General features: G+C 38.1%; 1 protein-coding gene across 1 annotated transcript in view; it reads right to left on the reverse strand.

Annotated features, from left to right (window-relative positions):
* Positions 1-23,955, reverse strand: part of PCDH11X (protocadherin 11 X-linked) — a 542,595-nt gene that overhangs the window by 246,608 nt on the left and 272,032 nt on the right. Inside the window, exon 6 of the mRNA XM_067304432.1 lies at positions 22,891-22,932. Within this exon, the coding sequence (XP_067160533.1) occupies positions 22,891-22,932 (42 nt within the window). The remainder of the gene's footprint in view (positions 1-22,890; positions 22,933-23,955) is intronic.

Genomic DNA, 23,955 nt, shown 5'->3' on the forward strand with positions numbered 1-23,955 from the left:
ATCATACACAAGGACTCTACACATATTTGCAAATACATCTTTTGCCAAATTTAAAAACAAAGTAGTGAAAGGCATCCTCAGTTGTTATGCAGCTCAAGTTCAAGGTGAATTTAAAATCCTAACTTACAGGAAGCAAAAAATGTCAACAAAATTTACTCAGACAGCAGATCACATATGCTGAAGAACTAAGTAAGAAAAGGAGGTTTAGAATCTAAAGTTAATTTAAGTGCAAGATGAGGGATATAAGAACTCTTTCTTTCTAAACAAAACTTCTATATAACTAGTAATTTTTCTTCTGCCCTTTGTTAAGAAAAGTTTTAGGGATCTAAAAGATTGATGTAAATGAGAAGAAAGTTTTCTCACACTATTACATATATATATATATATATATATATATATATATAAAAATCACATCCTAATTGTACAACAACTTATGAGAGTGTTTTTATTGAATATAATTAAAGTAATTCTTTTCAGGGTGGAGGTCTTAAAATACATATTCCCACACAAAGAAAAATAGAAAAAAAATACATCACCTGGGTTATTTTAAATAAGTCAAATAAATTGTATGTCATATCATTTTCTAAGCCAAGGTTCCTATGATTGGAAGATACAGTGAATGTGAAGAAAAATAATAAGGACATGAAAGGATTCTATGCAAAGGTGTATGAATATTGGCATGTCCTCATATTCATTGATACGGTGACTTTACCCAGTCTCTCTTTTGCCATGTTCAATTGCTACTGCTTTTATTTTCTATTTATATTGCATAGTCATTTAATCAATGTCAAGTGAAAACTAGTTTGTTCAACTAATGGTAGAAGGACTTCTCTCTCCCTCTTTTTAAAATCTATTTTATTCTTGCCTTTCCATGACTCTAAAACTTCAGGCTACAGTAGATATTATGTTCTGTAGTATGTACTTGGTACTGATGAATCACAGCCTTCCACAACCTGGGTGAAATGAGTCATCGTAATGACACCTCTTTGCTACACTACATTATCTGTCAGCGGGATCCCAAATGGCAATACTTACCATAATACAGTGGCTGTTGCTATTCTCAGTCCTTACAAGGAGACAAATACAGAAGTTTTATTATTTGTAGTACTCATGGAAGAAAGCACAAGAAGTCTTTTTCATGACCAAAGAGTACTAGAAATCGGCTGCCCTAAGATGTCCCATCTCAGATTCACACCAATAAAAACATTCATACAAGTATTCACTACAATATCCAGTACTGCTCACAGAGAAACTTCACCCTTGAGCAATTTTGAAGTATGTTGATAAGCAATCTCCTTATTTTAAGGTGGAATGTCATACTTTTTATTTTTATATTGTATATATATAAATCTGTGCGAGTATGAAAGAAAGTGGTACTAGGAGTGATACTAGGTACTTTCTTTCACTTTTCATGCTGTTTTTCAATATGATCACTGTTTTGAGATTTGTGCAAGTTCGCTTCACAATTATAAGTTCTTTATATACCCAAATACATTAAAACAGAGAGTACATATACACACACACACACATATATATATAAAAAGCAGTCATGCTCATGAGTATTAATAACTATGATACGTCAAGCACATTCCTTCAGCCTACTACTAAATGCAAGTCCTTTGTACCAGAAATAGTATACAGCTATTGATTTCCATTCTAACAAACTGGGATTGCATCAAAACATGTACAGACAAAATTTGTTTTTACATCACGTTCAATAGTGGCAAAATTTAGACTAAAGAGAAAAGAGAGAAAGTTTGACTATGCAAAGACAAAAGGTGGTAATTCAGTAGCAAGTATGAAGATGTTGATTATTTTCAGTCTCAAAACTAGTCTTTGGAGTTAGTTCTTCCTTCGTTATAAACTATCAACACTAGACACCAAAAATAAAAATCTTTGCAAAAAGGATCATACAAGCCTTTTAGGAACTCGCAGCACTCAAAATCTAACTGTAATAGTAAGCAGTTTAAAATGTAATTTGTTTTCTGAAAACATTTCTTGTCAGTACCTCCGTTTTCATGTTTTGTTTCTATGCTGTTGTGGAAATTCAGCTTTCTTCATTCATCTGGTCTATGCTGAAGGCTTGCATTGTTCACAGGATCATTTAAAATGAACAGATCATCACAGAGAGGTCCCTTTTCAGATTATTAATTTTGAATTCCACTCTAAAAGTACTGCTGTATTTCTCAAAATTCTGTATATAATCATTTCCTGGTGAATGTCAATGAATAACAAGAATACAAATGACCTTTTTCCAGTTATTGAAGACAAAAAAAAAAAAACAGTCAACACTAACATTTTCACAGATTATACGGTTTCTTTACACTATTGCTGTCCAGCATTATTTAACACAGCTCAGGAAGATTTGAGAGGTTTTTGCTTCTCTTCATAAAGAAAAGAAAAAGGGATTATAACAAAAGCAACTGGGTTTTAAATTTATGATCTTGAAATTATTTCAGTTGTTATGTATTATTCCTGTACTAAAAAGGATAGCAGTTACCTATAAGCAATAATAAAGTCATATAACTTAATATAAACCATTAACATTAAACCAAGCTCACTTTTGAAGTTCCGTTCACTTGCTCTTATAACTGTAGTACTACTTGCACTCTTGTTTTCCCTCTGTTGTCCAGAGTTTGTACAGAAAAATAAGTCTTGCTTGGAAGCATGAAAACATGCCATAAGAGTTGAGTGAATGCTGCATAAAGTCCAACTCACCTGAACTTAAGACATCTACTCCAATCTTCAAAAGAGTTCCTTTCTCCACACTGCCAGGCAATAACTTTTGCATGTACAAATTCTCACAGGCAACAGTGCCCAAACTCTCACATCACTACCAGTATAATTTAAGGAAGAGGAACATGCTGATACTTAGAAAAAGGACAAAGGTCTTAAACCTAACCCAAGAGAACCAGGGATTTCACTGAGTCTTACAAAGAAGAAGAACTCCTTTTAGCTGCAGTGACCCTAGTTATTGAAGGCACAATTTCTATTTGTTTATTCTAAACACCTAAAGCTTCAGAAGTGGTATCAAGTCTTCTCTTTAAGACACATGCTTAGCCAAGCAATACAGAAAGTAACACCAGCTGAGCAGAACAGCTGCAATTTGCTTGTGAAGAAGCAAATAACCAAAGCAAATAGCTCACTGCCTCGCAGAATTAAACTAGAAACAATAGAAATAGCAAATATCAGGGAGGAAACCAAACCTTGCTTGCAAACAGCCTCTGAATTGAAAAGAAGGTTAAATTCACTAAGTGAATTATTTACAGTTAAATTATTTGGAAAGCTCTATTTTAATAATGAAGTATTTGATCGTGCTGGTTTCCCCTCAGAACATTACCTTAAACTATTCTGACTCACCTCAGTCGGATCTGATTTACCTAATCACCGGGTCAAGATCACAGAATCACAGAATCGCTGAGGTTGGAAGGGACCTCTGGAGATCATCTAGTCCAACCCCCCTGCTCAAGCAGGGTCACCTAGAGCACATTACACAGGATTGCATCCAGGCGCGTTTTGAATATCTCCAGAGAAGGAGACTCCACAACCTCTCTGGGCAACCTGTTCCAGTGCTCTGTCACCCTCACAGTGAAAAAGTTTTTCCTCATGTTCAGATGGAAGCGTCTGTGTTTCAGTTTGTGCCCGTTGCACAGATTTTAATTAATTTTTTCAAAAACATACTCAGTTCATGAGAATGGCGCGAAGTATTATTTCCATTTACTGCAGCTGTACTGTTCATCGGTGACTCCCTGCTGCTGCATGAAAGGACACTACCCCCGTGTTGAAGATGGCTGCGCAGGAGGAGGACGCGCTCTCCTCTTCGGCGCAGGGGTTTGCTGTAGAAAGAGCACAGCTCTGATGCTATTGCTGGAAACAAACACTTCTGAAATACTGATCCAGGTGGTACTTCCTGGCTACGTAAAAATAATTACACGGGATAATTCGTCTTGTAGAACAATGTATGATTAGCCTGCCTCACATTCTCAATCAACATGCAAAATTCTGCTTGCTTTTAATTGTCCCCCTAGCTTTAGTATGTTCAGTTCGATAACACTGCTTCGGGACAGGTCTTAGTTGAGTTTTTGTAGGCATGGCAAAGACTGCTCATACCCGGGGTGCTATAAGGGCTAAGCGATATTAGTGATGTTATCATATTCTATGAATATTGTAATTTGACCTTAGAATTGTTTATAAAAATCATATGCTATTTGTGCCTTAGATGTTTTAGTTTGGAAACCTTTTAATTGCTTTGTTTTTAGAAAATTGATTATAATCTTTTATTAAGAAAAAAAGAACTTTGCAGAGATTTATCATAAACTTTCATGGTTGATGAGCATAACTGCTTGAAAATTTCAATATATTTTCACATTTCTGACAATTTTCAGTTTGCATAAAAGAGAGTTTAAATACATCTCTACAAAATCTATAAAACTCTCTGAAATCCCATTTTACCTGGTTTCTTCTCATGTTAAATTACTATTCCAGTTGGCCTTAGTTTCATCATTTTGGTATCTCAAATACGGATACCTGTGGCTTATCTCTACATATAGATTTTAGAAAATTCATTACTTCTCTATGCATGAAGTCTTTATTTTCAGAATGTTGTTTGCACATCGGCAGCTTCATTTACTTCTGTAGCTAGACCAGATTAGAAATAGCCAGTGAACTCTAAGAATTCATCCCGCAGATTTATACCAAAATGGTTTTCTCAGCTGGAGGTGTGAAGCACACAGCGCAAGATACATTCACCTATTTTCAACATACATGACATACCTTTGCTATTGATACTGTTACAACTGCTGTTACAAATACAAATGCAAATATTACAATACTGTTACTGTATAACTCTTTGGTTATACAAAATGAGACACACCACTCTTTTCTAAATACCATTTTACCATACATCTGCTAAAATGTTATGAATAAGGTGAGGCTCAATGAGGGAACTGTAACCAGATATTCTTCCATGCAAATAATATTAAAAACACTTTATCCTTAATTTTAATATTTTTATTTCATTGTGGGGGGAGGGGGGGCGCACACAGGAGCTGGAGCAGCAAGTCACCACAGAGAGATCAAACTGTAACAAACCATTCCACTTTGAATATACTCCATAAGTCAGGGTAAGTTTATTAAAAGCTTTAAACATTTATAAATCTCCAGGGAAACATGACTTTAATGCATAGCATTTAAAGTCAAATCATTGGTGTAATAAAGAGGCTCCTTCCTGTAACCTCCTGGGACCCAAACGTTGGCTCAGATGATGAACTCCTTTATCACACTCACTTTAATTGTAGCACATCTTGAAATGATTAGATCTATTGTTAGAACAGGCCTTGTCAGCAGCTAGGACACAGTGATTAATAGAAATTTCTCCTTAATTCCTTAGGATGTAAAAGTCTAAAGTCACAGTTGAGCCCTGGACCCCAATTATTAGGTGATTAATGAAATTGTAATTGCCACCCTTTTGTTCACATTCATCACTAGGTTTACTATTAATCATTAGAGGTAAAGCACAGGAGAAAGAAAAGTATAGTGCAAGTGCTATGTTATGGATAGATGGGAGAGGCATAAACGGGTCAGGGGAATATTCTCCAGTGCAAAACTGCATATTTTCCAATGGCTGGAGCAAAAGTGTACTGTTAACAACAACTTAACAGGACTGACTTAGCTTCAAACGAAGGTCAAACTTGCTAGTAGGTACCACTTTCCCCCAATGACAACAACAGCTCCTGATGCCAGCACTTGAAAGACAGGTGCAGATCAGCTGGTCATGGAGATAGAAGAAACAGTATTCAGAAATCCTGTCAGTTAATATAATGATAAATCCAATTAATAGGATTCCTTAATTTTAAGATTTTTTTATCATGCAAAGTAGACGTCATACATATACCATGTGCGTGCCTGTACGTACACAGACTGTGTCTGCACACAGTCTTGCACCATCCGACCCACCCTCCCAGCACAGCGCCTCTGCAGCACGCTCTCTGGCAGTTCGCAGAAGCGCTAGGTTGCCACCAGAGCTCCTGTTCCAGCTCCCTAACAGTTTTGTTCACTGATGCCTTTCTGAAATTTTTTGGGTCACGTTTTCCAGGCTTGATCATTTCCCAAAGACTCAAAGGGGCCAACACAGTTCCAACACTTAAGAACGAAGTGAATAATTCTATTGCCCATAAAATATACATTTGAAAAAACTCGAGAACGGCTTTAGCCCTGTAGCAGTAACGTAAGGAAAGGTCAGATCCAAGAATTATGTTTCCATCTTGATTGATCAGATTTTACAAAAAGAATAATTAGTTTTTTCATAGATCAAAGTCCTACGCAAGGAAAGGAGCAAATGTGACTGAAGAGCAAGACTGAGGCCCTGCTATCTCCTTTGACATGAAAAGTCCTTTAAAGATTCAAGGGCCCGCCTGTCCTCACCCTCTAACACAGATGGGAAGGGGAGAAGGGAAGAGTCCCAGAGCGCGAACAGAGCTGCCTGGTCACGCGCCCTCGAGCAGCAACCGGCCCAGCCGGGAACGGGAGTTTATCCTTCCCTGCCGTACAGCCGCTCCGCTATTCATACACTGCAATGCATATTCATACACTGCAGCTACCCGGTGTAACGTAAATGACTATTTACTTTGCACTGATCTATGCCAGATGAAAAATCACTGGGATTTCTCTCTCGTCTGTTTATATAATAAATGGTTTGTTCCTACTGAATTTGATGCTTTTCCTCAGCTACATGAAATTTGATTAAATAACAAATCACTCATAAGACCATGTCAAGGTAAGTGGGAAACAGTAAGTCTGCCACACATGCCAGCTCCGTATTCCCATCCAAAGCACAGAACCTATCTGCTGCGCTTAAGGCAGAAAGTCAAGATTTCTGTGATCAGCCATTTTGGAGCAAGTCTAAAGCTCTGACTGCATGTAGACTTTTTAGTGCCAGTTTAAGCAACTGTTGCTCAACTTGCATCCTGTGAGTTTTAAAACCTTAGGCAGGTGGGGACAACACTTGTTAATTTTCATAATACTAAGTTTTAGTCTCATAGGGAAAAATCAAAGACCTTACTAATCTTTGATGCAATTCATCTGAGCATATGCCAAAGCATGCTAAATTGTGTAAGAGAGGATAATAAATAACTACAGTGCATGACAGAGTAGGAATAAAGTGCTGTGGAGTTATATTACACTGTTCAATCAGACAGTTGGGGCAGTTAATATATGAGCTCAAGGCTGGAACATCAATCTTGTCAGCTGTCGCGGCACCCTGTAATGTGTACGCTGAGCGTTCACTGCTCCTCACTTGGGTGAGGATGAAAAGGAAAACGTCTTAGAAATTTGCAGAAATAAGCAATATTATTTCAGTCACTTTACCCCATTTATTTCCGATAAGCCTGCAAGAAAATATTATGATGAAATCTCACCGTGAAATTGGAGCCTAACAATTTGGTGTTGGAGTTGCGAAGCGCCTCTATTTCCCACGTGGAAGCTAACAGACGTACGGGACTTGGGTTGAAAGTTTGGCACCTGAAAATTTGGCATCTTTTTGACAGAGGACTCTAGCTATTCACCATGTCTTCCCACTGCAAGCTGTAACAGAGTTGCCTTTTCATCGTTTCTTAATCTGAAAGCTAGGTACTGACAAGGTACTAGAAAGCTACTGACTTTAAGCACACAGTGTTGCTAAAAACAAAAGCAGCTTTTTTCATCTCAAATTTCCGCAGAAGAACAAAATATTCTGTCCTTTTCTCTCAGTTGTGGTTTAAAAATCACTTCATAGTAAAGTAATACAGCATCATCTAAATGCTAGGAAAGATTTTAAAGTTATATTCAGGTTCTGATAATTCATTTCTAATGGTGAGATGACAGTTATTGAACTAATATTTAGTCTAATGATGCACCATTTTAAAGAATTTCTTTTCTACTAAGGCTCACAAATTTTCTTGCTCTGGAAAAGATATTGCTAGTGTTTAATGTGCTAATGAGCATATTACTCTTACAAGAATCTCTGGAAGATTAGTATACACTCCTATCAAATGAATTTCTTTCACACATGTACACAGCACTCCTTATTTCTCTTATATACACATGCACATAGCAATTTTACTTATTTTGTATTGTGAGGAAAATCACACAGATTTAGTTCACAAGAATAGCAGAGCTATTTTAGAGATATGAACACAAAATATGATTTACTCTTCAGAAGAAATTACTTTGCATAGGTTAATCACATATGTAAAAATACGATCATCAAAACACTCTTCTCTGGATTCCTTAGCAAATTGATAATTGTCTGAATCATTAACCACGTGAGGACTCCATACGTAAAATGAGGAGCTACAAGTTGGATAAATTCTTTGCAGCTGCTGGTTCACAGTCCAGTCAATTCAGACTCGTAACACAGTGAGGTAGGTTCGCCAGTTAAGTAAAATAAGATAGCTAGCTAGCTACCTAGATACAGAAGTAGATGCACCACAGAAAGGTGCACTTTAAAAGAAGCCCGAATTTAATAATTTCTTGAAGAGATCAGGGGCTTTCTAAATAATACACCACATGTTATAAAGGGTCACATTTCTACTGGCTTTAATGGACTCAGGAGGGAAATTACAGTAGTTGTCTTTGATCTATTGGCCTATATTAAACAGTGATGTGCTGGAGCACAGGGAAATGCCCTACTTTATTCCTGGAAAATATGTACGCGTATTGTCAGATGGAACACTCTCTATCCCATGGCAATCTATTATATAAGAAGGATTAAAAAATAATAAAGGAAACAGACAAGTACACCATTTGCCCAAAAATGAACAGAATGGTTAGCTAAATTGCTGAGAAGCAATTTTGATTGAACTTTTTTGCACCAAGTATTCAGTTCGTTTTGTCCAAAAAAATGCTCCTCCTTAAGCTGGGAAGCAAAGTAAAAAAGGGTACATAATAAATAGCTACCTTCAGATCACAGACATTACAAGGGAAAATAGGCTTTCATGATAGATATTAAAGTATATGCAGGTATAAGCAAAGAATAGAAATAGACCATGTTTCCTCTCTCCTGAGTCAGCACTCAGGATTGCTGGTTTCTCCCTGTAGATATCTGTATCCGAGCATTGAGGTCCTGCAGGAGGAACGTCACAACACGGACGTCACACAAGCTTCACTGAGAAGCGAGTAAGAAATAAAGCACTCCTGTACAAACTTTGCACTCTTGCATCAGGTGGTAGTGTTCACAAACATCCTGAATGTTAGCAAGCGTTACAACTACGTCAAAACTATTCCACCTAAGCCATGATCACCACAAGATTTAAGTTTTGTTAGCAGGCGCTAATAAAAATCCCCACCCCAAACACTGGCAAAGAGATACAGTTCTGTTCTCAAATTACAAATATGGGATCTTTTTCTTATTTCAGAGCATAAATATCAAGTAAAGGAAAAAAGATGCTTTCCTACTGCATATTCTGAAACTGAGTTTTCCCTCTTTTCCTGTAGGCTCACATTGCACTGTAGCATTACAGTCTCTATTATACAACACTTTATGCTGCCATAGGTAAAGGTGTTGCACATCTGTTAGTAATCAGAAGAATTTAATAATTTTCCATCAATGGAGGCAGCTTGCATTTAAACCATCACATTTTCTATAAGAAAGCAGAGGGAACATTTGTCGCTGGTCAGAGGAGCTGTGGACAGGAATAGCAGTACAGCAGCTTCCCCTGCATACCAAAAGCAGATCCCTCGGTAGCAGATGAAATTCTAATCAGAGTTCCCTCACAACACAGGTATCGTAGGTGTGCCGGGCTAGTCATTTCTGTTATTATAAACGACCTTTCAGGAATTGAAAAAATTGTAGCTTGCCAGTTGAGACTTGTAATCGTTACCCATTCAGCAAAAGGATTTAACAGGGCTGCTTGCAAGAGAAAAAAACCAGATTCCCTTCTCGCTAATCTCAGAAAGACACAAGTGGTCTAAATTAACAATTACCTTAGACATTGTGGGAGATTTCTAATAGTGCTGCATTACAATGAAAGTTAGCATATTCTTACGGGAATTTAATACTCACAATCAACTCTAGTCTGAACAGAATATGTGCAACAGTTCGATTACACCCCCCTCCCCACCAAGTTATTTCTGTCTCCTCCCTGAAGCATTGTCCTAAAAACGCCTAGTGAATCTCTCTATTTGGGTTACGTGTGCATTGGCTCATGCATTTAGTGGCAGCTCTTCTACCACGCTCCGGGTTCATGAGGCAGATGAAATAACACAAAAAAGTGCATACTTCTACTGCAAGTAGAGGGCACATGAAAAATTTACTACAGAAACAAAAGCTGTTTAATACCCTGTGTAACCCAACAGGAGTCCCAGTGCCTGGTGCCATTGCTGCAATCTTCAATGGGAAGTTATTTTAATACACTCCCTTATGATAACTTCAAATTATTCCTTAAAACATATAATCACCGAGAATGATGGTTTAAACCTTCAAATCTTTTTCTATATATTCACATATGTTATCTTCTACATAACATGCTTGTTATTGTCTTCACATGAAGAAAACCTACACTCAGAATCTAAAAGACAGGTTACCCTACTAACTAATTTGTATCAAGAATATAAATACATAATTATGAGACAAGCAGTGAAAAGAAAAAATTGTAAGGAACATGATTACCAGTAAAGCTGTTGAATTTGCCCATTAGAAAAAAAGAAAACAAGGTAACCACTGCTAACCATAGTCTTGGTACATCATCAGAAACCTAAGCAGCGTGTGACTACTCTGTTCACAACAATATTACTGAATTACCAAATCTCATCATTCTCCAAGGAGGGCCTGAGCCATTAAAGTTAAACATAGCATCCTGTTTCCCCTGCTTTCTCCTGTGTTACTCAGGCTGCCACAGCCACAGCGTTGCTGTCAAGGCAAGTCGAAACACGCTGTCCACTTAGTCATAAAATCGGCGCTGCCTTTCCCTCACACAAAGCACTTCATACCCTAGCAAGCACTACGAAAAGTATGAAGTGCACTACGAAGAATGGCTACATAATAAAAGTATAATTGAAATGGCTCTGCTCCTGCCTCATTTCATCACTCGCACTGGCCTCTGCTTGTTAAATTTTAAGATCTTTTGGGAAAGCAGCGCATAATATAACAACACTCCAGAGTGTCAAAACAACCACAGCTATGATTTATCTCATATGTGACATCAAGAGACTATTTTAAAGTAAAGATTTTACCAGTAAAACAAACCCTTAAACTTTCACGCTTCCCTTAATTTAAAGAATGTAAGCTAAAAATTTCAAAGGAACTTAAGAAATTTTTTGATTTTTCAGTTGTTTTTGCCTTTCAGGAACTTCTGAGCAGCTAATCTTACTCTTTTGCATACTCAGTCTCCTTAGAGAAAGAAAAGATAAAACAGGTTTCTTGAGTGAAGATTAGCGTAAGAAAACAAACTTTCATCAACAAAACAACAAACTAACAGATTCAGTGAAAAGTGTTAAAATAGGGAGTCCCTAAGTAGTCTTGTAAAATATCTTGTATTCCATTCAAGACATGCAGATTGCAAATTGTTCTGGGTAAAACACACCAACATCTTCAGCAGAGGGTACCCAGACCCCAAAGCAACAGGCTCCTCCTGACACGAGGAGCTCGCCCAGGGCTCCCCTCCCGCCTCCCTGCGGCTCTTCTTCACAGCAGGCTTTCTAATACGCTGAAGGCAACAAGTTTTTCCACAGCGTACATTCTTCAATTTTGTTATCATGTCCAAAATTGTCACTGCCATTGTCCTGCCTTGCTCTTTCTCAGGCCAGTGATGAATTTGTCACCCACCCTCCCCAAGAGGCAGAGAGAGAGAGATGCTCCCATTTTTGCATCTCAGTGCTAACTTCAGTGGCATCTACAATTAATTAATTTTTCCTCTATTTTCCCTCCTGTTTCCCTTTCTATATTCAGTCCGATATTTCATTCAGAACAATCCAGCTACAAGTGTGTGTCAGAAGCTTAAATAACGTATGCCTCAAGATACTTCAAGTATCCCGAAGCACAGTAACAAGGCACAAATTACAAGGGAGATGAAATCATCTTTTAGGAAAAGTCGCTGACACTGGCAGTATGTGTTTCTGTTGTTCTTTGTTCTACTGTTTCTTTGTCACAGATCTATAAAGTGAAACCTTTATCTTATTCCTATGATTCGTTACTTAGTATTCCTCAATCTATTCTAGCATTGACTGGCATAGAAAGAAGTGCATTTCCCAGCCATCGATAAAAGGACAGCAGCAGTTTGGGGCAAGTAAGTTTGGGTACTAGCTGCCGCTCCCTCTGCTGCAGGACGCTGGTCGTTGTTCCTCGGGGAGTCCTCAGAAGCGGGCAGAGCTGCCAAACAGCAGCCTGAACCACGCATCGGGCGCGTGCCAGTGAGGCGCTGCTAGGGTCTGCACGCTGCCGATGCATCCTCTGCTCTGCCCATCTTCTGTAGCAATTTAACTAACCAAAACCTAGAAGTCCAAAACATCCGCAGGAAGCAGAAATTTAAGGAAGCTCTGTTATTTCAAGAAAGCAATTCTAAACAGCCTGAAATACTGTCTCCTTATGACTTCGGCTTGGGTTTTCTTGCAATTTCGTGTGGTGAATTTTTTGGCTATAGAAGGGGAAAAGAATGAAGGAACAAGCTGGGGAGATTTGTTGCGTAACACTCTCTGTAGAATGAAACGAAACACAGTTACTTGACTTCCACTTTTCATAAAGAGTAGTGCTCATTATTAAACTAAAAAACTTTGTTTTTCTATTCTTACAGAATCTAAACATTTTTGAACTCTGGAGTTCTCTCAGGTAGAGAGACTGTAATGGTCTAGATCTCAAGGTCAGAAATATAAAGAACTGAGTAAAGCAGTAATTTCACACTGTGAAATGTTCTCTGAGAATACTGGCCCCTGACATAAAATGCCATGAAAGAAAACAACAAACTTTCATTTTTGATTTAAAGAGTGTAAGTTTACTCAGAGGTGCCCTGCTATCCCCCAAAGTTTAAGAGCAGTATAACCAGCCTTTACCACTTGTCAACATTTAATAGCCTACATCCCAATGATTGATTTTGTCCAATTGTTGGTTTTTTTTTCCCTCCAACTCATGTATTTAGCTTTCAGCTACAGCAGGTTGATAACACATCTATCATACCCAAACAATCTTATTCAGAAGCATTTATTCTCTGAAGCTATGTTTGCTTGGTCTTCTGCCATATACATTTTTTTCATACATTCCCACCTAACAAAGACAAGTTTATTTTGTTTCAGCTTATAATGCTATGTAATCTGTTTTGTTCCTTCTCTTTATTCTGTATATTCTCCTTATTGTCATTACTGTTAGCCTTGCCTTGTAAGGAAGCTTCATTTATTGAAAGAACGAAGATCACTGAATAAAGAGTGGTGTAAGGGTGTCAGTAGTTATTAAAATACATTTTAAATATTCCTATACTTCCCTCATTTAAGAAATAGGATCCCTCCTTCAGCAAGTTGCTACTGAAGTGGCATTGGAAATTTCCTATGCAGAAAGGATGTGACTATACTACTGGATAATATAAATTATACTCTCCAATAATGTTGATTTCTGAGTGCAGTCAGTAATACATTAGTTCAAATGTATGGCAGCACTGACATTCCTAGGTTTCTAAATCAAAACTATATAAAATCAAAAAAGCTAATAATGGCAACTTCTGCTAAGTTCTTCCTTCAGAAAAGCACAGCTATAGCTGCATCTTATCCCCGAGGAGCTCCAGTCTGCTGTCAGGAGGGGTGAGGCAACTCAGCAGCACCCCGGAAATGGACACAGATGCCAAGGGCCTTCACAAAGTCACGGGACTGACTCACAATTAAAAAAGCAGTTAATAACTTGGGGGTCTTCTCTCAGCTTTATTTCATACCTTTAGGATGCACCTACCGTGTCTGTTCAAGATTTTCTGGTTGCAATTTTTAAATTCCAAGCGTGTTTCAATACTGAGATGACAGAAATGGGCTAGCTGCAATGGTGCTAGCAAGCGTACAAAGGTAACCATGAATCTGAAAGAAAGAGCAGTTCACACGTTGCTTCTTTAGTGACGTTTTCTGATTGAGAACATTCACTGAGATCCTCCGCAAATAGAAGACTTCTCTAGAGGATTTTCCAGTTTGTATTTTAAAGAAATTATTGTCTTTAAAGTTAGCACCATCCTAATTAAAGTTGTGAATTTAAAATGAGAAAGGAAGAACTGATTTTGAACTTTAAGAAACAGCGTTTTCCTGATGTAAAAATCACAAATCCATTTTTCCTAGATTTGGAAAAAAAAACCCACTTTTCTTACAGAATTTCTCCACTTTGAGGCTCGTGGCTCCAGGCCAGCCCACCAGGCCGCCGGTGCGGGCAGGGTTTGGTAGGACACCTCAGGAATCCAGCAGAATTCTGCCAGACTTAAACCAGAGATACTGGGCTCAAGCGAATAAGTTTTAAAGTTAACATTTTACATCATTAGAAAGATTTTACTGCTGTTATCTTGATATTAATAAAAGCTTCCTTGCACAGCTTCACAGAAAAATCAAAGTACAACTGTGCTGAGTGTTCAGCAATTTATATTTTGGTGTCCCATATCATCACTAAGCAAACAAATACGAATCCTTCTGCTTCCAGTGCTACCTTCAGCTGTGCTTGAGGCAACAAACACTTCTGATTTTACACTGTAAGAAAGAAACTTGTGACAACTAAATCATAGCTGAACATTTCAATATCTAAGTTCAAAGACAACCGCAACCACAGCCCCAGAAAATACAAAATAATTATGTGGTGCCCACCAACCACATTTTTATAGAGTAGGTGCTCCCCAATACACCCCTCCTCCTGGGGCCGCCAGGACAGCTTCAGTTTCCACCCAGGACCGTGAGGGCAGGGGCCGAGGGTTCCCGGCTGCCTCCGCAGCAGCCGGCCCTCGCCATCAGCGGCGAACCCCGAGGAGAGGGGATGCGCAGTGCAGCTCGGCAGCAAGCGGCAAAGCAGCGCGGGGCACAGCGCGTTAAGAAGTCCTCTGCATACAGGCTCATTCCTCATCCATAATCTGTTTTTTTGAAACTAGTCCATTTCTATTTGTGAATCAGCACAGAGGCGATCTGAAATGCTTGCATTAAGAGAAAGATGAAACTGAGCAAGACACCAAATTGTTTTCAGAATTTAGATGAAAATCTTATTAAAAAACATTCTAAAAGCAAAAACATTCAGTTTAGTAACCAAAAACTTTGGGTTCAGTAAAGAAAAAAAATCAGTTTTTCTTTCCTGACACAACCAGAAGTCACCTTCTTTTCTACTGCAGCTGAGAATAATATCCAGGACATACTTAAAGGACTTCAAAATCCTGTTTTGTCTGGGGCTTCAGTAACAGCATCAGCCATTGATGCACAAAATACAAATGATTTTCCTGCCACTTTTTTTTTTTGAAACACTTTTTTTCCTTTCTTTAACTTGACAAAGGCCTCAAAACCAATGCGATTCTGCTACCTAGGCACGACAGCAGGATACTCATAAAATTTAAGCTTAGGGAGACAAAAGAGGAGGTTACAGTGCGCATAGGATCAGTGCAGAAGTGAAGGGAAAAAAAAATTCTTCTACAGCAATCTTTCTACTTCTGGAAAACTGCGTAAAGCAGTGTTTTTAAAGGTTTTTTTAAACTGAAGCTTCACCTCGTTTTTAAGGAAGATAATCTTTGAACCACCTTCTGCCCCACTGCTGTTTGGTAGTTTGGTGAGGACAGCAGTGATAAACAGGTTACTTGAGAATCAGCAGAGTTAAATCACGCTTGTCTGCAGAAACTAAAACCCGCCAGGGTCTGAAGATCGTTTTGTAAAGTATCATTAATGGGTGTGTAGCCCACAGGATAAATATCACCAGCAATTAAACCAATATTTGAGGAATATGTAGAAAAAGACTGTAATAACTGCACTTCTCTCAGCTCTCAGGTAGCTATCAGGTCTCTCTAGGAAGTTGTAATATGAGGATTTGTTCCATATATATATATATATATATATATATATACATATACATATGTATGTATGTGTGTGTGTATGTATGTATGTGTATATGTATATTTGTTTATGTTCTAACCTAGGACCAAAAATCTTATTTTCCTCATTCAGGAAAAGCGCTAAAGGAAACTTGATAGAAAAGTTGCCTGAATAGAGAGTTGTCAAGCATGATTGGCTTATTTTACAATAGTTAGCCAGAACGCTTCACTCTTTCTAATGGGAAAACAGTACTTTTCCATTAAGTGAGCCCTTGTATAATACAGCAGCATATCTTTCCTCCTTTGAGTAAATGCAATGCTTGCTAACCATTTTTCTAACCGAGTTGTTTACTTTCTCTCAACACTCAACTTGGCAGAGCTTGTGAACAGACACGCTTATGAATGGAGCTCCACATATATGAAAGAAAGAGGCAGTTTTGAAGGAAGCATATCTGAAAGAAGCAAGATAAAATAGAGATGGTACGATTATTTTTATTTTATCAAGTTGCTGTAAAACTGCCAAATCCAGAAGCCTACCATTTTTGCAGTGTTTTGAAAACAAAAACAAAAAACACAAAACACAAAAACAAAAGAACCAAGAACAACTGAGCCCCGCTCAATTCTCTTCTTTAGAAAAGAGTTTGCATGCTTCTTGAGTCACAATTCTTGCAAATCCTGAAAAGGAGAGAATGGAATAGATCACAAAGCATCATCACCACAGGCTTTCATTTAAACAGATAAATACCCTTATGTTAGACATATACATGAAAGCAGTTAAAGAAAAATCTATCAGAATTAAAAAGGACCGAGAGCCTTGTTCTCACTGAGAACTAAATGCCTTATCACATCACCTTAGACAAAAGTTGCTGAACAAAAAAATAAAATTGGCAGACACAAATGGTAAGAATCCACTGTGATTAACAGAAGCTTTGTGGATCTTGACAAATGATCTATAGTGTTCAAAACCAAAGAAATGTATGCTTAAAAACAAAATCTGGAAGGAAAAAGCTGTAATTCACATGTGCTAGAGGATCACTACAAAGATCAGGTTTTACTATTGGCAATAAGAAAAAGAGGCAGAAATGAGCTAGGAGAAGCCGATGAAATACATGAGAACAGACAAACAAGCAAATTTTTCATCTCTGATTATATAGAGTACACAGCTTTTTACAAAATAAATAAAAAACCAGAAGTTTTCTAAAGATCTACATCAAAGTTTTCTTTGGAAAAAAACCCCAAACACACAGCTTTGGAGCATAATTTCTTCCTTTTCTTCCACAAAACAATAATACATAAAATTATAACTAATAATTTTATACTTTGACTCATTTATATGTAGTCAGTAAACAGTAAAACAACCAAATTTACCCTATGAGATTTTATCAGCATGGTTATGTTGATTAGAAGCATGGTCTACTACCTGCATATCTGCCAAAACGGCCCTTTTATCTGTAGAAAGCTCAGTTAGGCAATGAAGCACGTGTGTGAAGTGACATATAGCAAAATGATGGCTTTAACCTATAAGCTGAATCCATATTAAAGGCCTTCTGTAACGCATGTTGTTGCATCAGTGCTGGCTATTATCCTGATGAAAAGCTAGCAGAAAACAACATGAGTGTAAGGTATATGTCTGAGCTACGGGGCAGGTAAAGTCCACCTGCACAAGCTCTACTTGGTCAGTGCCCTGACAGGTTTACTTGTGTTTCTTTCCAATTAAAACCAGGGATTAGTTATTGATAGCTTCCAGTCAGGGTGCACATTACTACCTCCAAAGTTGTCCTAGGACCTCCAGCAAACATATATTCTACATTATACATACAGAATAAAGATGATCTTATTTTACCACATTATCTGAATGGCAGACCCATTATTAGCAACCCAGTACTAAAATTTTTCCCATACTGGAAATACTTAGGAAATTGTTAATGCTTCGCATTAGAATGATACTGCCCTGAACATCTCCAAAAACAAGCACCTAGAACTAAAATCTTGGCCATTGCAATAGCTGATTGGAGGCAACTCAGGAGAGGACATTTCCACAAATGATTGCAGCAGGAGTAAGCACTTGTGGCAAGCTGACTATCTAATATGAGTGTTTGCTCAAAAGCAGAGAGGAATTTAGAATAAAATCCTGAGGGACCAAGCAAGCAGAGAGCATGACAAATTGCCTAAGATTCTACAGCTTCTCCCATGTTTCTATAGCTCCCACCATCCGTATTGCAGCCTCATAGTGAAATGCAGCATGTTACAAAGTACTGTGCTACTGGTGAAAATGTATAGATTTAAAAACAAAGCAGCAGAATATGAATCTCTTCAGAGATGATGAATTCTACTACAAATACCAACCACTGTCACACTGCATGCGATATTAATACCTGTCTGTGTCTGAGCTACTTCTACTATCTGTAGGGTTAGAAAAAACAGCATAAAGTACAACAAGTATTTTTACTATGCTTTGTGGTACTTAGTAATGCATAGAGGAATATCAAAATGAATGAAAAATACAGAGTAATATTTTGGTCATCATTTTCCAAACTATGGTCTTGGTCTGCCACAGCAAAGTCTACTCTCTGCAGCCTGGTTTTCTTTTCTAATGGCATTAACCCTAGTTTAACTTTATAAACAAACCCACTGGAATCATTTTATAAGATTTGTATTCATAACAGTATGAAAGAATATTGTATGAGCCCTCCAAATGAATGCGTTCATACATAGAAAGAAAAGTATATACTGAAAAACTACCTTCCATCATCAAAGCCAAGTTCATGGCTCCTAGATGGAAGAGGGCAGATGGCCTAGAGAATTTAGTTACCTTATTTTGGTATGAAAAGCATGTTCTCCTAGGAAAAACTAGAAGGTTAAAAGCCGGTTAGAAACCCAGCACTGCCAAAGGCAAGCATTCCCTTATTCAGGCACTCTTCGTGCAAAGGTCCAATATGAAGCTGATACCATTTTTAAGGTTTTAAGCACAAGATCAGAATTTTTTTTTATTATGCTCACGCTTTCCAGAAGCTTTTCAGACTACTCTGTCATATTTCAGACTACCTTTTATTTTATTCCAAGATGCATAAATACATCAGTCAGCAGCAGTAGTTAAGAGGATGTTCTTGTTCCTACGTATAATGTAGCCTTATATTACAGTTAACTGCTCTGTGAGTGACATGAAACTGGACACTGGAAAATTTGACACCTCTATGACTCCTGTCTTGTTTATGTTTTCTGTTTTAAGATTTATGCACGCTGAGCACAGCTCAGAGCAAGTATGTTACAGTCCAATGCAACTTAATGATTTTGTTACTCAGTGCCTTCTCCTAAATAACAGGCACGTCTCTGCTTCCTCGCCAGACGGGAGTGATGTCAGAAGAAATACCGTCGCGAGGAAACCCTTTCTGAAGGGCCCACCACATAACTGAGCACCTTGAAGATCTCATCTGCATTTTCTGAAAGCCGGCCCTTGGTGATTTACTCAAACACTGACAGGGCTTTCCAGCTTCTTACAAGATAAAAGAGTAGCTGTCTGTCTGCACTTTTTCATCAGTGTCATTGGATATTTCACTGTTGAATAACCCATCTCATCCAATTCAACATAGAGCAATGGAGAATAAATCAAGTCCCCGTTCTTGGTCCCCCCCATAGCTACAGCAGGCTGCCCGCGGCCAGGGTGCTTTCCGGGGTCGCCCGTTTGCACGCACGCCGGGCTGAGCTTCCAGGCAGTGCTGTAGGGCTGAGCACGCCTTCTGCTGTTAACCGTCCTTCCCTCATTCACACGCAGTTCAAGTCTGGAATAAAAGCTCTGACGTGTCAGAAGCTAGAGGAGGAAAAGGCTTACGAGCAGGAACCACTGAAATCGGGCAGACAACATAGCTGGCACGGTGGACAAAACAGAAAAGATGTTCTTCAGAGTCTGAGCGAATGAATTAAAAAAAGGTTTAAATATTTAAATGTACTAAGGACTGGAAACCTTTACTATTTCCCAATTTCCCACTTGGTAGCTCTGATATTTGGGTTCAGAAAATCCATGGCACAGTCTGACCTAGCTGAGTGTACGAGTGGCCGCCCCAGAGATGCACACCTAGAGGGATGAGCTTCAGCAGAGCTAAATGCCTGAAATACACCACAGCAAACTGTACGGAAACTCTCTATAGAGTTCTCATTCATTTTAATTAACTCATAACAGAATTGCAGCTTAGCTCAAATGGAATGTTTTTATCATAGAATTAAGGCTGGACAGAAAAACCAAAAATTTTTTTGGGCTTTGTAACAGTCTCCCCTGCTGAAATTAATAGCAAATTCATTGCTCACAGAAGACCCTGATATCGTGTTTTGTTGTTTTTTTTTCACAGAGTGACTTTTCAGCAACGTCGGCTACTAACTTCCAGTGCTCTTATGCAATGGCAAAACCAGATCTAAAAAACAAAACAGAACAAAAAAACCCAAAACACCAAACACACCATATTCATTAGAAGTTCTCACCAATAAATATCTTATCTAGCACTTTAACTAAAGGGTAATCAATGCCATCAATCTCCTGGATCTAATGCAAAGTAGTAATATGCAAATCAGAAAAAATTGAGAAAGTATTCTGATACTTTATAATCCTGAAAATAACTGCAATTGTAAATTTTGAGAAATACCTCTAAATTAGGCAACATATATTTACCCCAAAATTCACCCACAACCTTTTTTTAATTCACTCCTTTTTTAATTCACAATTTACATTAAAAATCATGTTAAAATTCTTAATTTACAATTGAATGAACCCAGAAAACATAGTCACACTATATACTGATGCACTGTTTTACATCCGGCATATTGGTATTTTTGTATTCTTTATTAAATGGAATGGTCAGGGAAAATGATCATTTCAGTCTCTAGACCGGAAATGGTTAGTGCTCATTTTCCAGTTAATAAGTTGCCTTTCTGTTAAGTCACTGTTCAGAACTGTATCTTGATTTTCAGTCACATTATTAACGTAAGATGTTATGACTACTATATAGACCATACCCTGGAGCCACAGCTAAGATAAAACAGCACTGGCACCCGAGAGAAGCCAGGTTTGTGCTTTGGTGGCAGCCACACACTGCACACACTTCATAGTCGCTCTACTTGGTGTCAAAAAGATTAAATGTTTATTGGGGTATCCATTATTTGGGTACCCCATTATAATTACTTTCGATGTGCCAAAGTTACTGTGTTTTTCTCTCAAGTTTCTCAGTAAAATCATGTTTCATTCCTGTTGGTACTCACTGCAGACCACAACAACTGACTGCTTCCAGCCGGCTTCTCATTTGCAGGGCCTCCATTCTCAGAGGCGCAAAAGCAGGTCTTTAAGATTGGACTGCTCAAAACCACTTCAAATATTTATGCGGTCAAATCTAACTGCATTTAGAAGCCTAACTCCTTCTGTGTTGATTTAGACTTTTTTTTTTTTAATTTACTAAGTCTTCTGCATCAGAGCTCAGGACTATAATTGAAGTTCTATTTAAATACAAAATACACTTGAGGCAAACGTAAATTTATGAAGGCACCAAATAAAACAGGATTATTTTGAGTGTACAGACTCTCCAAAACTAAATATAACCAGGGTATACCTAGACTAAAGAAGTCTATTTAGGTGACTGATTTATACCTAAACTGAACACAGCGAGTCAGAAATAGAGCTTCCCTTTCCTGTGACTTGCACCGATTTAGAATCCTACAGGCTGCCACGGCGAGCTAAGTAAACAGAGCACACCAGGGTTTTATGAAAAATAAGTCAGTTTTCATGAACTGCGGGAACCAAATGTGCAGTTCAACATCAGCACAGAGTTCTCATTAATTACTCATCCTGAAATAATTTACCACGGAGGTCAGCATTTTTCCCTGCTGTAAAACATTGTATTGTTTCTAAGTTAAAAATAAAAATAGAAAAACATTTTAACTTTGGTGGTTTTGTAAAACACAAGAAGGACACAAGCCCTACTGCAAAATATCTCACTGTCCGGCAAAACTGGAGTCTAAACTAAGTAGATTAACCCACGCGTACGAGAAGCAGCGGTGAGCGTGATCAGGTAATATTTGCTACTGGAAGCTCTTCCCCTCTCTGGAGGGGGCAGAGGCGCTACCGCCACAGCACGTCGATCCTGCCGCGGCACGCGAGGGCAACGGGCTGAACTACAACCTCGGCTCACGCCAGACGGTCTCTGTCAGGAGGAGCTTGGAGACTCTTCTTTCCAAAAGTCCCTTGTGCTGCACATCGACGGGGAGAGCTTGGCTGCAGATTAGGGCACAAAACCGATGAAAAGAACAAAAAGGCAGGCACACGGTTCTGCCTGCAGTTGCAAGGCATTTAGAGCGAGCAAGAATTACATGACTTGATTTACTTTACAAAAACTGATTAGTAAAACCCCCTGTGGATTTCTTAACTATACTGTGGAGGGATATAAGATTAGTATAGCAATTCCCATCATCAAACATATTTACTGTTAAAATATTGGATTAGTGATGTTGTTAACCACTGTTCCAGGATTATAAAGTGATTCTTTAAAACTGAGCAGAAAAAAATACTGCACTCTATCATTTGTAATTAGGTTTTAGTCCGAGTGTTTTTGCCTTTCCATAAGAAGTAATTCTGTTTCCCCTCCCCCCCCAAAAGACTTTCCACTGCACACAAACAAAAAACAAAACTATAAAAGAGGAAACAAACAACTTTCCTCTTTTGCTCCTGCGAGAGAAACGGTTACACACTTGCATCTTATTGCTCCTGCCTGTCACACTCATTAGTAATACCAGGTGGTAATAAAACCATATTGGTGCTAGATGTTGGTTATTTGTAAAACACATGAATCTGCATTACCTGAGATTAACAAGTCTTAATCCCCGAATACTTAACCCTCACAAAGAGCTATAAGGAGAAGATACAAACCTTCAGGATCATCATCCTCTGGGTTTCCAATGACAATGTTGTCTACACAGCATTTGTGAAGGAGGAAGAGCATGAGGAAAGGGGATAAATAAATGTGCTCATTAAAGCTATTATGCTAGATTTAGGCCAGGAAAATTGGCATAACTATACGTTTTTAGCCATTAATTTAAGCAAGTAAGAGCACCTGCAGCTGTTAGAATTAACAAGTAAACAAAAAGCTACAGCTGTAATACCACCACTTTCCCTCATTTTTGCTGTCAAAAACCTTTAGGAATCACCTGCATACAGTATTTTAGATTCTGAATAGACAGTGACGTAACAGTCAGAATAAAGAAGGTTTAAATTATAAAAATATTCTGCAACTGAATAGTGGAACTTTTACTGTATTTGCCATGCTGGCAAAATTGCCTATTTGCCACTGCTGCAGTTTTATGCTATGTAACCTTAAGCATTGTTCTTGTTCCTGATTTTGGTAAATCCTTGTTTTTTCTTGCTATATTTACCCTACCAGTAATTTGGGACAATATAGCAATTTGGTTCTGAATAAGAATAATCGGATCAAATTTGTTTCAGGACATTAGCATATAAAATTCACATTTAAAAATGGTATCAGCAAACTTCAAAATTTAAACAATCATAGATTAGCTTGATTTTAAAGTGTTCTGTGTCAAACTGACCATAAAAATAGAGCCTATAAATAGGTATTCTTAACTGCTGTAGCTCTGAACAGCCTTGACAGGCTTTATCAGCTAAATGTTTAATCAGGCAAAGCAGCAAAAAAACCCACCATAACCACAGAAATGGATGGTATTTTAACATTTAAATAAAGCTTGTAAACCAATGACAAGCCTATTTGGGCAACTACTACCACCCATGTTCTTTATCTGGAAAAGTCGTGTCCCAGATTTATCAGTCAGAGATCACACAGAATGAGTGTCTCATACTTAATTTTCCAGACAGTAACATCAGTTTCTACTCACTGAGTTCCCGTAAAGAGACATAGAAAACTGCAAGTTAAAAGGCATAGCCAGGAAAAAGGATTCCCACTTTGGCAATGTCCTATTT

This window comes from Apteryx mantelli, chromosome 13, assembly GCF_036417845.1.
Source record: "Apteryx mantelli isolate bAptMan1 chromosome 13, bAptMan1.hap1, whole genome shotgun sequence".
Classification (NCBI taxonomy): Eukaryota; Metazoa; Chordata; class Aves; order Apterygiformes; family Apterygidae; genus Apteryx; species Apteryx mantelli.